General features: G+C 34.7%; 1 protein-coding gene across 1 annotated transcript; it reads right to left on the reverse strand.

Moving 5' to 3' along the window:
- Window positions 1–1,220: 1,220 nt before the first annotated feature.
- LOC148311450 (heat shock 70 kDa protein cognate 2-like) lies at window positions 1,221–9,259 on the reverse strand. Its single transcript, XM_088256759.1, has 6 exons — window positions 9,004–9,259; window positions 7,781–8,523; window positions 6,846–7,014; window positions 6,665–6,766; window positions 5,737–5,964; window positions 1,221–4,981 (listed from the first exon to the last, which is right to left on the reverse strand). Exons 1-6 carry the CDS (start codon window positions 9,235–9,237, stop codon window positions 4,766–4,768), a joined length of 1,692 nt encoding a protein of 563 aa, XP_088112885.1. The 5' UTR covers window positions 9,238–9,259; the 3' UTR covers window positions 1,221–4,765.
- Between the last annotated feature and the right edge of the window lie 2,380 nt (window positions 9,260–11,639).

Below are 11,639 nucleotides of genomic sequence, written 5' to 3' on the forward strand. Positions count from 1 at the left end.
AGGGTGAAGGATGAAAATAATTTAATAATTTATTTTTTAGATTGGATTTAAATACATTAAAAACTGACATCTCGAATTACTTGGCAATACTAAAAATGAAACTCAGTGCTGCCAGAAGAAAATTACGATTCCTTATTAATATATTTTGATAGGGTTACCATATATACGTTCCGCTCAAAATTTGAAAAAGACCCTTTTATTGAAATTCATATTTATCGCTTTCCATCAAAACTATAAAAATATCTACCACAATTCGGCTGTCCAAACTTAAAACACATAGTAAGGGACATTTTTAAATAAGTTTTTTTTGGACTAAGTAGAATATTCTTTCATATAAAAACGAAATATGCTTCTTCTCAGACACCTAAAACATATACTGAAAATTCAATATTTAATATAAAAATTAAAGTTGTTGCAACCCTTATGACAGTGATGGGATTCAAAATTTTCAAGAACCGGTTCGGCTTTTAGATACTACCCCTACCCCCTCACCCTATAAAAAAATAGGTTTTACATTAATTGATTTATTTGTTTTCTATTCTGCACATAAATAGAACATTCACATAACAACTGAGAATGCTCCGAATGCTGAAGCGTTTATCGTAAGCCATTCAGGATAAAGTGACCAATTGCATTTTTTACAAAAACGTGATCATTGACTATTTGATATCTTACTAGCTTTATATTGCCCAAAAAAAATCCCAAAGGATTTTAAAATATGAAGTATAATATATTGACTTGTTAAAAATGAATGATGTTAATTTTCTTGCCAAGCAGAAGTGATTTGAACTGCCATCCTGAACATTTTGCGTTTTGTCAGTTGGCCACTTTTTCCTGTATGACTACGATATTTTTCACAATATTCTTTTTACTAAGTGCAATAACTTAACTGAATTTTTCCATTTATTTTTTTTTCATATTTCCAATATTATTTTCTCTTTGTGAGGTTCAAATATTTTTGAAAAGTGGCGGACCAAGTAAACCAAGCATGCTCCGATACATGATCTCAATCGGAATATTGTGTGACAACAAAGGGTTAAGTACCGGTTTAGCGAACTCTAAAAAATTTAAGCACCGGTTCTAGCAAACCGGCTGAATGCCACCACTGCTTATTGATAATATGTAGTTGCAAAACTAGTAATCTGATGTGACTGAAGGAAATAAAGGATCAGGTAATTTTTCACTTTCTTATACCAAAAATAAATAGAAATATGTATTTTTACATGAATTTTATTGTAAAAGTAAAATAAATCTTTGTAAACAAAACATTCAAAACCATTTGCAATTAAAATCGAAAATTTGGTTAGTGGTAACTATAAATTAATAAGAAGTTTTATATCTTATGTATGTATGTATGCTGTATGCGGTATGCACCAAAACTAACAATTTTAACACTACTTGATAAATTTTATGTGAAAAAATAATCATTAAAAAAGTAAAGAAAAATTCTTACAGTTCACAATATCTTTTGTACAATGCAAAATAATTATGAGTTTTTTTTAAGTAAATTTAGAGGAAAGTGTAATCATTTTCATAAAATAAAACTAAAATATATATTTTTATGATGAGACAAATGGGTGTTTTAAACTTAAAAAAATAATATTAAAAAAAATCTGAGTCGAAAATAAATATACTTAAATTCATTAATTGTAAAATTTCATTTAATATAATATGAAGTTTCATTTTAAGATAGGAATTTTAAAAAAAAATGCAAATAACGAACAAAAAATGCTTCTTACTGTTGTCCTGGTGATTTCATTGAATATAAATTTTAACAGCAATTGGTACATCTAAGAGACAATCAAGCAGAATCATAAAACATATTATTTAAGCTTAATTTCTTTCGGTGGCTATCAAAAATCAAAACCTTATTTAGATGCTTGCGATTTTTAAAATAATTCATTTTGTTTGTATTTGGATGTACCGTAATGTGGGTATACATTGCACCAAAATACTGCATTTTTTCAAAAAATTGTCTATTCAGATCAGGTTTTTTACTTTTTCTGAGGTTTCAACTATTGCAATGTAATAACACATATACCTGTAACATGTCTGATACGTTTTTAAATTTTTATCTATTTTGCCTGTATTTTTTTTTTATATTTATATTTTGGTGCAAAGTATCCCGGGGTAAAGTACAACTTTGCACCATGATATTTTCTCTACACTTTTCGTACTAGAATCCAAATTTATGCAAAGTAAAGGCTATCCTACAAGTTTTGTTGCACCTTATGAAGGGTTTTGGCTCATAGTTCACTAAATGCAGATTATAATATTGTATAATTATGGAAAAATAAGACAGTTGATATAAATTTTTTAAAAAAAATATTGAAAAATCTAACAAAAATGTTTTTTTTTTCAATACTGAAGGTTTAAAATTATATAAAAATAAAAGGTGGATATTAAAACATATCGTACTATATAGATAATAGGAATTAAAATTAAATTAGGTCTAAATATGGTCAAGTTCCGGGACGGTAAAGAAACTTCTTTTGGATTGCATTTTCGGTTCTTTTATGTAACCCGCTACATCCTTCCAAGAATATAGAAGAAAGTCATCCTTCATCGGCCACTTCCACGATTTGAGACTCTCCTGCATGGATTTAACAGCTCTGTCTTGCTTTATTTCCAAAATCTGTCCCGGAAATTTTTCTCCTTCATAATGAAATACGACATATTTTCCCACCTTCTTTTTTACTGGTCCTAATGAAACGGAAGAACAAATACGATAACTGGTTTCAGTCATCGTTTTTGTTCTTCTCCCTCTTCTTCAAAGCTTCCGTGTGAACTATAATCAGTTAATGCTAGATATGCTGGAAGTTTCGATGTGGAAGGTGGGATTATTGATGTAGTTGGTTCAGGTAGCATTTGTGTCTCGTCAACGTTCATTTCGACATTTGGATCGTGAGCAATGCTCTTACCTGGTTCTATCGGTATCGTTTTCCTGCGTTTTAAGACTGAATTCTTTGGGTTGAATCTGTTTTCTTCCAAAAAACTGTTGAAAACTCTGGCGCACGTCATCGTCATACGCTTTTAATGGCAACCGATTAAGCAACTGACTAGTTTTAGCAACAGTCAAGGTTTTATGTCTTTGCATAAATGATCTTATCCATTCAGAGCCTGGTACGTTGTTCTTTAATATTCGTACTCTTCTGCCAAATCTATCCAAATAGGCTATTAGAATGTAGCGAATGTTAAAAACACTCACTGGGAAACCGTACTCACTCATGTCTACTATGCAGTTTACGAAGGATTGTTCTTCGCCCTTGTCACATATTGGAGGTTTTCCCACAGGTTTTTTGTGCTGACCTTTGAGCTTATAGTTAATCGTCCTTCTGGGGATTTTGAAAATTTCTTCGGCCTTTCATTGACTGATTGTACCATTTCGAATGGCCTCCAAACACTGCTCCACTCTCTTCGGTGTAAAATCGCAGTATCGTCTGGCATAAGGCCGCTGTTTGTGTGTTCTTGACATTTTTGAAAAAAATATACCATCAGGAATTAAGTAAGTACACAAAACCAATAGATATTTAGCAAACATGTCAAGTTGTTTAAACCGTTTTAAGACTTTTCATCAAATTAATTAACTATGGCCTTTTGTGGATACTTTGCACTTGGTGCAATGTTACCCCAAATGTGGTCAATACAAGTCAGTTCTTAAAAAAATATTATTTTTACATAAACTTGACAACGTAACTAAAAAATACAGCATTTGAGAAAAGCAGAGCCTATCTACCTACGATTTAGAAATCACTCACTTGTTGTAACTAGTTTCAGTATACTGATTCCACTGGATTTTTTCGGACACAATTTTCAGACAGAAAACTTTCTTTACGTTCGGACAGGTAAAACGCATTGAAGCAATAGCGACCGACTGTTACTTCTATAAACTAAAAAGTAGATTGATGTGCCATCTATCAGAAACAATAGAAAGTAGAATGAAAAACGACATGTATCAGAGATGACCAGCTCTACAATTTCTTTACAGAAGGTGGTGCAAAGTATCACCCATGGTGCAAAGTATACCCACTTTACGGTATCCGACTTTAGTTACAAAATAAAATACATATTTCATAGTATATTCACCTCAACGGTGTATTTTAAAATGAATGAGATCTTTCCTACTTAGTTACTACACAATATTTAACAAGGAATACTCTTAGAATCCATGTGCAATTGCATGTGGTTCTATGTTCGCGTAGTTAAATCGTAAAATAGGCGCATTTCGACCAAACCTCAAAATAATTTGAAATTTTATATTGCAATTCGATAATACCGCTGAACTGTTATGTTCTAAGTTCTTGATTTAACAAATATCCCATTGAACGGGTGAAGGAGAAGGAAAGAAAGAGTATTAGAGTGGCAATTGATTTTAAATTTTGCTAGCAGATCCCGCTAGGTTTTGATTTTTGACCGCAGATCGTCTATTGACATTTCTTTTATAGAAGGTAGGGCAAAAGTAATATCATTATGTGAATGTGACTTAATTTTTGCACAAAGCGTTATTAAGTTGAAAAAATTTAATCGGTCAAACGACCACCACGAAAACGAGTTGATGCACATATGTGCTCGTTATACGACATTTTGGCTCCAAATTGGTGATTTATTCTTCACTGTTGCCTTTAACAACATTTAAATAATCTTTTGGTGAAAACGGAACACAATTTTTTTTATTTCTAACAAAATGGCAGCCAATTTACATAATGATATTACTTTTGCCTCGCTTGTAGTTTTTAAAATCTATATGTGCGATTCCGTGGGTAGTTTAGTCAACTTCCTCAACAGTGGGTCCTCCCTTTCCCTGATGCAACTTGACCATGACGGGTTGGCAAACGTTCTGGATGTCCTTCAGCTTGTGTTCATACTCTTCCTTCTCGGCCAGACTATTCCCTTCCAGCCAAGTGAGCCCGGCGCTGCAAGTGTCCAGGACTGAGTTCTTCTCCTGGTCCGTCAGCTTACCGGCAGCAGCTCCATCCACGGCCTGAAATAAATACAAGTAGACGCTAAATCACAGAGTAAGGCGGTGGAGAACATGTGACATGAAGAGAGGAATAGACCGAGCAAGGAAAAGATGGGCTGATGACATTGTCCTCGTTGCTGGTAGTAAGTGGAATAAGCCTAAATGAGAGAAGTCTGTAAAAACTAGAAGATGCCTATATCCTGCAGTAGAGAGACGGTAGGCAAAGAAAGAAAAGAAGACATTAAATGTGCTGTAAGGTTAAAAATGATGTATTTCAGTAAGGTTTAGGGGTACATACGTCGACAGATGTGGCATTGGCAATATGTTAGATAACTGTTTTGGCTTTGGAATATTTGTCATTGAACTGGGATCGATAAGATCAAGAGCTTTTCATAAAATGAACAAGATATTACAAAATTTAAACAATTAAGAATGTGCTAGAACAAACATTTTCCACATCCAAAGTGTAATAGACAGCACGCTCGCCTTCCTCGGGAATCGAACCCCGGACCTCCAGTCCCGGGTTCGATTCTCAAGAGGGTCAAAATAAATATTAGTGATTTTTCAGTCTAATATTTATTTAATATCATCTTGGACTGGTACATATGTACTATGCACCATTGGGTGCGGATGAGGGTTAGAAGAAGAAAATATGTAGATAGATGTGGCATTGGTAATATCGACAGCTGGGAATCGATATCGCAGGAGCCTAATCCTTCTTAAAAACAAGCCACAAGGCATACACCAAGCAGACGAAGAAGAGATTGTGTGCAAACCTGTTTGGCACTGAAGATGTACGCCTCCAGCTGGTTCCTGCTCTGCACTCGCTCTCTCTGCTTATCGTCTTCCTGCTTGTACTTCTCAGCTTCATTCAACATCCTCTCAATGTCATCCTTAGATAGTCTTCCCTTGTCGTTAGTGATGGTAATACGCTCCGATTTTCCGGTGCTGTTGTCCTTAGCTGACACATTCAGGATACCATTGGCATCCAGGTCGAAGGTCACCTGGAGATTTGTAATTAGGTTAAAATATTATGGATGACTATTTAAGGAGTCTGAGAAAAATGTTTAATATTGTAAATGTATACCTAATGTATGGAAGTGAAGCATGGAATCGGCTTAAGAAGGATGAAAGTAGACTGAATGCAGTCAAAATTAAATCTTTCAAACAAATTTGCGACAAAACAATGTATGATGGATGTTCAAATGGGAAATAAGGAAAGAATGCAAAGCTATGCTTATTGTTAATTCATAATTCAATAAAATTAAGAAAGGTGTGTTAGAGATACATAGTTTGACTATGTAGAACAAATGAGTGAAGAATAGTGGAATAAGGAAAGAATGCAAGGCTGAGATAAGCATTATCAATAAAGATTATCAAGAAACATGAGTTGAGATAGTTTGGACATGTGGAACGAATGACTGAAGAAATAACAGGAAAATAAATATATGAGGCGAATAGAGTTGGAAAAAAGGAACATAGGAAGACCGAAGAAAGCTCGTCCTGATCAAGTATTTCAAATACTTGAAAATGTCAGATCAGGAGTCAAAATGCATGAGGTGTATGGTACGAGAAGACGCATGAATGTGGAATACACAAATATTGTTTGCAAAGGCAGAATGGTGTAGTGTCCTTTCCTCTTTGCTAATCCCTGCGGAAAGCAGCGTGATGCTAAGTTTATTTATGTCAATGGAGAAATCATACCTCAATTTTGGGTACACCTCTTGGCGCTGGCGGTATACCAGTAAGATTGAAAGTTCCAAGCAGATTATTATCCTTTGTCATTGCTCTCTCTCCCTCAAAGACCTTTAAAAACAAACAATTTTCATTTATAAATGAAATGATTTAAAACGCAATTTGAATGAGTATTGTTTTTTCTGTATACCTGAATGGTGACGGCGGGCTGGTTGTCAGAATAGGTAGTGAAGGTTTGCTGCTGCTTGGTGGGAATCCTGGAATTCCTTTCCACCAGCTTTGTCATTACTCCTCCGGCTGTCTCGATACCCAGAGAAAGAGGAGCTACATCTACTAGAAGGACGTCTTGGATCTGAGAGCTGAAATAATATAATACAAAATATATTCTCATTGAATTCCGTGTTGTCATTTTTATAATATCATGATTTGTCATTTTTAAAGGCATGTGCACAATGAGTTGCTTTTAAAGCTTTTAATCTTTTTATGCCCCTAATTTTTCCACAGATTTACTCCATAATAATTATTCATCTTTAGACCTATCTGTTTATAAAGTTTTATTGACATCATAACATACATGAAGAAGAATATGGAAGTCTGGGTATTCACAGGGCATACAATCTTTCGTAGACTGGTTAAGTGAACACTTTGCACACACGTGTAACATTCAGAATGGTGAATAAATGACAACCTTTGATTGCCAACCATTCTACTCAAAATTTTGGAACTCCTACATATATCATCAATCTAATGACACCGTATGCAAGAGTTCACTGGAGCTATCCATGTTGGGTTGAGAAAGCTTTTATTTAGCAGAGACCCTTTATTTGAATGTATGCTGTTTGTATGTATGATTTTTTTATGCAGCTTATAATTTAACCAGATTATTTTATTCATAACATTTTGAGTTTGTGTAAATAATTCTTCACAAATCTGGGTTTCTCTACTCAGGAGTTATTTTTACATATTTTTCTTCATTTATGTTGAGATGTCAAAAAAGTAAAAATAACTCCCAAGTGGAGATATCCAGATTCGTGAACAAGTATTTGGACACACTCAAAATGCTTATAAGATGTTTCAATATAAAAACAAGTACGTAATAAATGAAAAATAGTTTTTGAATTTTACCTTGTATCTCCGCTGAGAATAGCTCCCTGAACTGCGGCTCCATAAGCAACAGCCTCATCTGGGTTGATGGAAAGATTTAGAGACTTTCCTCCGAAGAAGTCTTGAAGCATTTTCTGCACTTTAGGGATCCTGGTTGAACCTCCTACTAACACCACTTCATTGATAGATTTCTTTTCCAACTTGGCATCATTCAAAGCTCTCTCGACTGGAGTCAGGGTTGATCTAAACATGTCCATGCACAGCTCTTCAAATCTGGCTCTGCTGATCTTAGAATAGAAGTCGATTCCTTCGTGAAGGGCGTCGATTTCCAAGCTGGCCTCAGTGCTGGATGAAAGAGTCCTCTTGGCCCTTTCGCAAGCAGTTCTGAGACGACGCAGGGCCCTGGCATTTCCCTTGATGTCCTTCTTGTGCTTGCGCAGAAACTCTTCGGTGAAGTACGTCAAGAGGCGGTTGTCGAAGTCTTCGCCTCCCAAATGGGTGTCTCCCGCTGTGGACTTGACCTCGAAGAGAGAGCCATCACCAATGCCCAGGATGGACACGTCGAAGGTTCCGCCTCCAAGGTCGAAGATGAGGATGTTTTGGTCTCCCTTGAGATTCTTGTCCAGCCCGTACGCGAGAGCGGCCGCGGTGGGCTCATTGATGATTCGGAGGACGTTAAGTCCGGCAATGGCACCAGCATCTTTGGTGGCTTGTCGCTGGGAGTCGTTGAAGTAAGCTGGGACGGTGATGACAGCATCAGTAACCTAAAAAAAGAAACATATTTTTTTAATAATGTTTTTTGCTGTTTTTGATATTTTTTTATACTTTGTAGGACATTTTATAAACTTTAAATAAAATAACACAAAAAAATTGTTTTTAACCACTTTTACTTTTTGTACTTTCTTCCAACTGGTTTCGACAAGCATCTGGTTATCTCACAGATGGCTTCAGACTCTTGACCTGATCACTTTCAAGTATTTTAAATACTTGATCGTGCCAAGTTTTTAACTATACTTAAAAATGAAATATTTTACTAACTACATTTATTATTATAGGCTTGTAGCCAAAAAGTTTCTGTTGAGGTTTTTATAAAGATTTTTCACTTGTTTTTTGTATTCATAGAATCGTCTCGTTAATTTTTGGCGAGATTGTGTGACCATAGAATATTTTGTAATATGTCAATTTTAGTTTTCTGTACTTAATTTTGCTATCATTACAATATCATGTTTTAATTTACTGCTCACCTTACCGCCGAGATAGGTCTCGGCCACCTCCCGCATCTTGGTGAGCACCATGGAGCTGATTTCCTCGGGAGCGAAGGTCTTCTTCTCACCCTTGTACTCCACCTGTATCTTGGGCTTGGTGCCGTCGTTGACAACCGTAAAGGGCCAGTGCTTCATGTCGTCCTGTATCTTGGGATCGTCAAACTTGCGTCCGATCAGACGCTTGGCATCAAATACGGTGTTGCGAGGGTTCATCGCCACCTGGAAATCAGAAAAAGCTACAATTTATATGATCTGCAACCACTCGTGCCTAGAGGTCCAGCAGCCCTTGGTGTTGAATAACCAGCTCATCAAAAGAGTCGAGAGTTTGAAATGGTTGGGAGCGTACAAAATCGAAAATGGTAGCCTTCAAAATGATCTGGGAGTGATTTAGAAAGCTAATAATTCATGTGTTATGAAACTACTTATGGCTAGATGCCCAGCAACCCTTGAGTAACCAGGTAATCGAGAGTGTCCAGAGTTAAAGTACTTAGGAATATGTGGAATATCATTTATCATATACTTAGGAATATCATAGTGGAATATGGCAGCATAAAAAATTACCGGAAGTGCATTTAGATAGCTAATATCTCATGCGCTGTGAAACCACTCATGCCTAGAGATGTCCAGCAGCCTTTAGTGATGAGTAACTAGCACATCGAGAGGGTTGAGAGTTTCAAGTACTGGGGAGTGTACAAAATGGAAAATGGAAGCCTTCAAAAAGCACTGGGAGTGCGTTTGGAAAGCTAATAACTTTATTATTTAAACTTCATGTACAGAAAATAAATAAGTGCATTGGTGGGCTTATTGCTAAAAAGCAATATCTTCCAACCAACCTAAAATTACTGAAGAATGATGTACTATGACGAGGAATGGAAAATATTTTTTCCTGAGAAGAATGAAGCTTCTCAAAGTAATATACATATTTTTAGCTAAATAACGATATTTTTTCATGAGAACAACATGTGATAATTATTTTACCAACATTTGTTTGCAAGTGACTCTGAAATCTAGCTACGGTTTATGCAACACCGCTCATCATTGCCATACTTAGACATCACATTTATATGATTTAAAGCCTTTTCCTACTTGTGAGTGGATTTACTCTTTGTATTTAAAGTTACGATAGTTTCATGTAATTCATGAGTGAAAATTCTAGGCGAAAACACAATGATCTTGGCCGTGAATATAAAATTCACACATACTAACAAACATTACATATCACATCACTATAGCCTTGAGTCGGTTTTTATTTAGAAGTTGCTTTGTAGTTATTTTTCATGATCATGTATTTATTTTCGTCTTGTAAATATTACACAATGATACAATAATTTAGAATTGGGATGGATTCTCTTAAAATAAAACTGTGTCTAATTTTATAATATAATAAGTTCTATTATATATTGCTTTTTAGAAAATTATTTTACCATTGTCCATTGAATCATATAAGTTGAAGTTTTCATATTATTTTTTGACATCTCATCAAAGATGAAGAAGAATATGGAAGTCTGAGCATTCAGTTCTAATTATTATTCCCGTAATTGGAGATAATCCTGATTTGTGGACAAGTATTTGGACACACTCAAAATGTTATACTTAGTTTAAGTGAAAAATTAGTAATATATTCATTGTGTCTATTTTTTTTCACACAATTCGTTTTGATTTTCTGTCAAATTTTGAAACATACATTTTAAAATTATTTGAAAAAAAAAATGCATTTAAATTGAAGAGGAAAAGGGAATTATTTTGATGTTTTTTGTTTGCCTTTATTTTTTAAATAACAAAATGAGATGAGAAACGCTTACCACCGTAAATACCCTACGTCAAGAATATAAGATTTTTTTAGTGATCATGTCTTTAGGAACAGTGTCCGTAGATGGTTGCTTCTCGTTGGAAGGGACAAGGTAGAAAGTCATTTAATTAAAGTCCAGGTGTAAGTATTTTACTGTAAAACCTTTCTACTGTAAATTGTTATTGTATCTTTTGTCCGCCTCCGTAGTGTAATGGTCATCACGCTCGGCTACCGTTCTGGAGGTCCCGGGTTCGATTCCCAAGGGGGGTAAAATAAATATTAGTGATTTTTTCACTGTCATATTTATTCAATATTACCCTGGACTGTTACCTGAAGCGGAGGGCTGATCACCTTTCCTTCATGTGTAAACGATCAAGATAACACTGCGTTTATATGACGCAGTGCCCTATGCACCATTGGGGTGCGGATAAGGGTTTTATTATTATTATTATTTATTATCTTTGGTATGAAATATATATATAATCTAATAATTAAAAAAAAATAATAATAATAAATTGTATTAACATGTAAGTATTTCGGCTCAACACAGGCCATGCTTAAAGAGCCGTAATAGATATAGTAAAAAAATGGATGTATCCATGAAATAAATAAATAAATAAAATAAAATAAAATAAATAAATGTTCCAAATAATTAGCTTTTCGTATTTTAATATAAATAAAGCTTTAATATTCTGAACAGCTGTTATTTACCGATGACATGATGCTATCAATAATTCTAATAAATTTAGACCTAAAGTCGAAATCGACCCTATCAATAATTCCGAAAATTTGAGTAGTTTCGCTGTCAATAATGAGTATAATGGTG

This window comes from Brachycentrus maculatus, unplaced genomic scaffold (assembly GCF_059751285.1).
Source record: "Brachycentrus maculatus isolate JH-2025_06_01 unplaced genomic scaffold, ASM5975128v1 h1tg000065l, whole genome shotgun sequence".
Taxonomy (NCBI): Eukaryota; Metazoa; Arthropoda; class Insecta; order Trichoptera; family Brachycentridae; genus Brachycentrus; species Brachycentrus maculatus.

Coding starts and splice junctions, on each gene's coding strand:
- LOC148311450 (XM_088256759.1), bottom strand. CDS start 9,237: ATGAACCCTCGCAACACCGTATTTGATGCCAAGCGTCTGATCGGACGC. Junction 7,015..7,780: donor ATTCTCAGCGGAGATACAAG/GTAAAATTCAAA, acceptor ATATTATTTCAG/CTCTCAGATCCAAGACGTCC. Junction 5,965..6,664: donor GAGGTGTACCCAAAATTGAG/GTATGATTTCTC, acceptor ACAAATCTCCAG/GTGACCTTCGACCTGGATGC.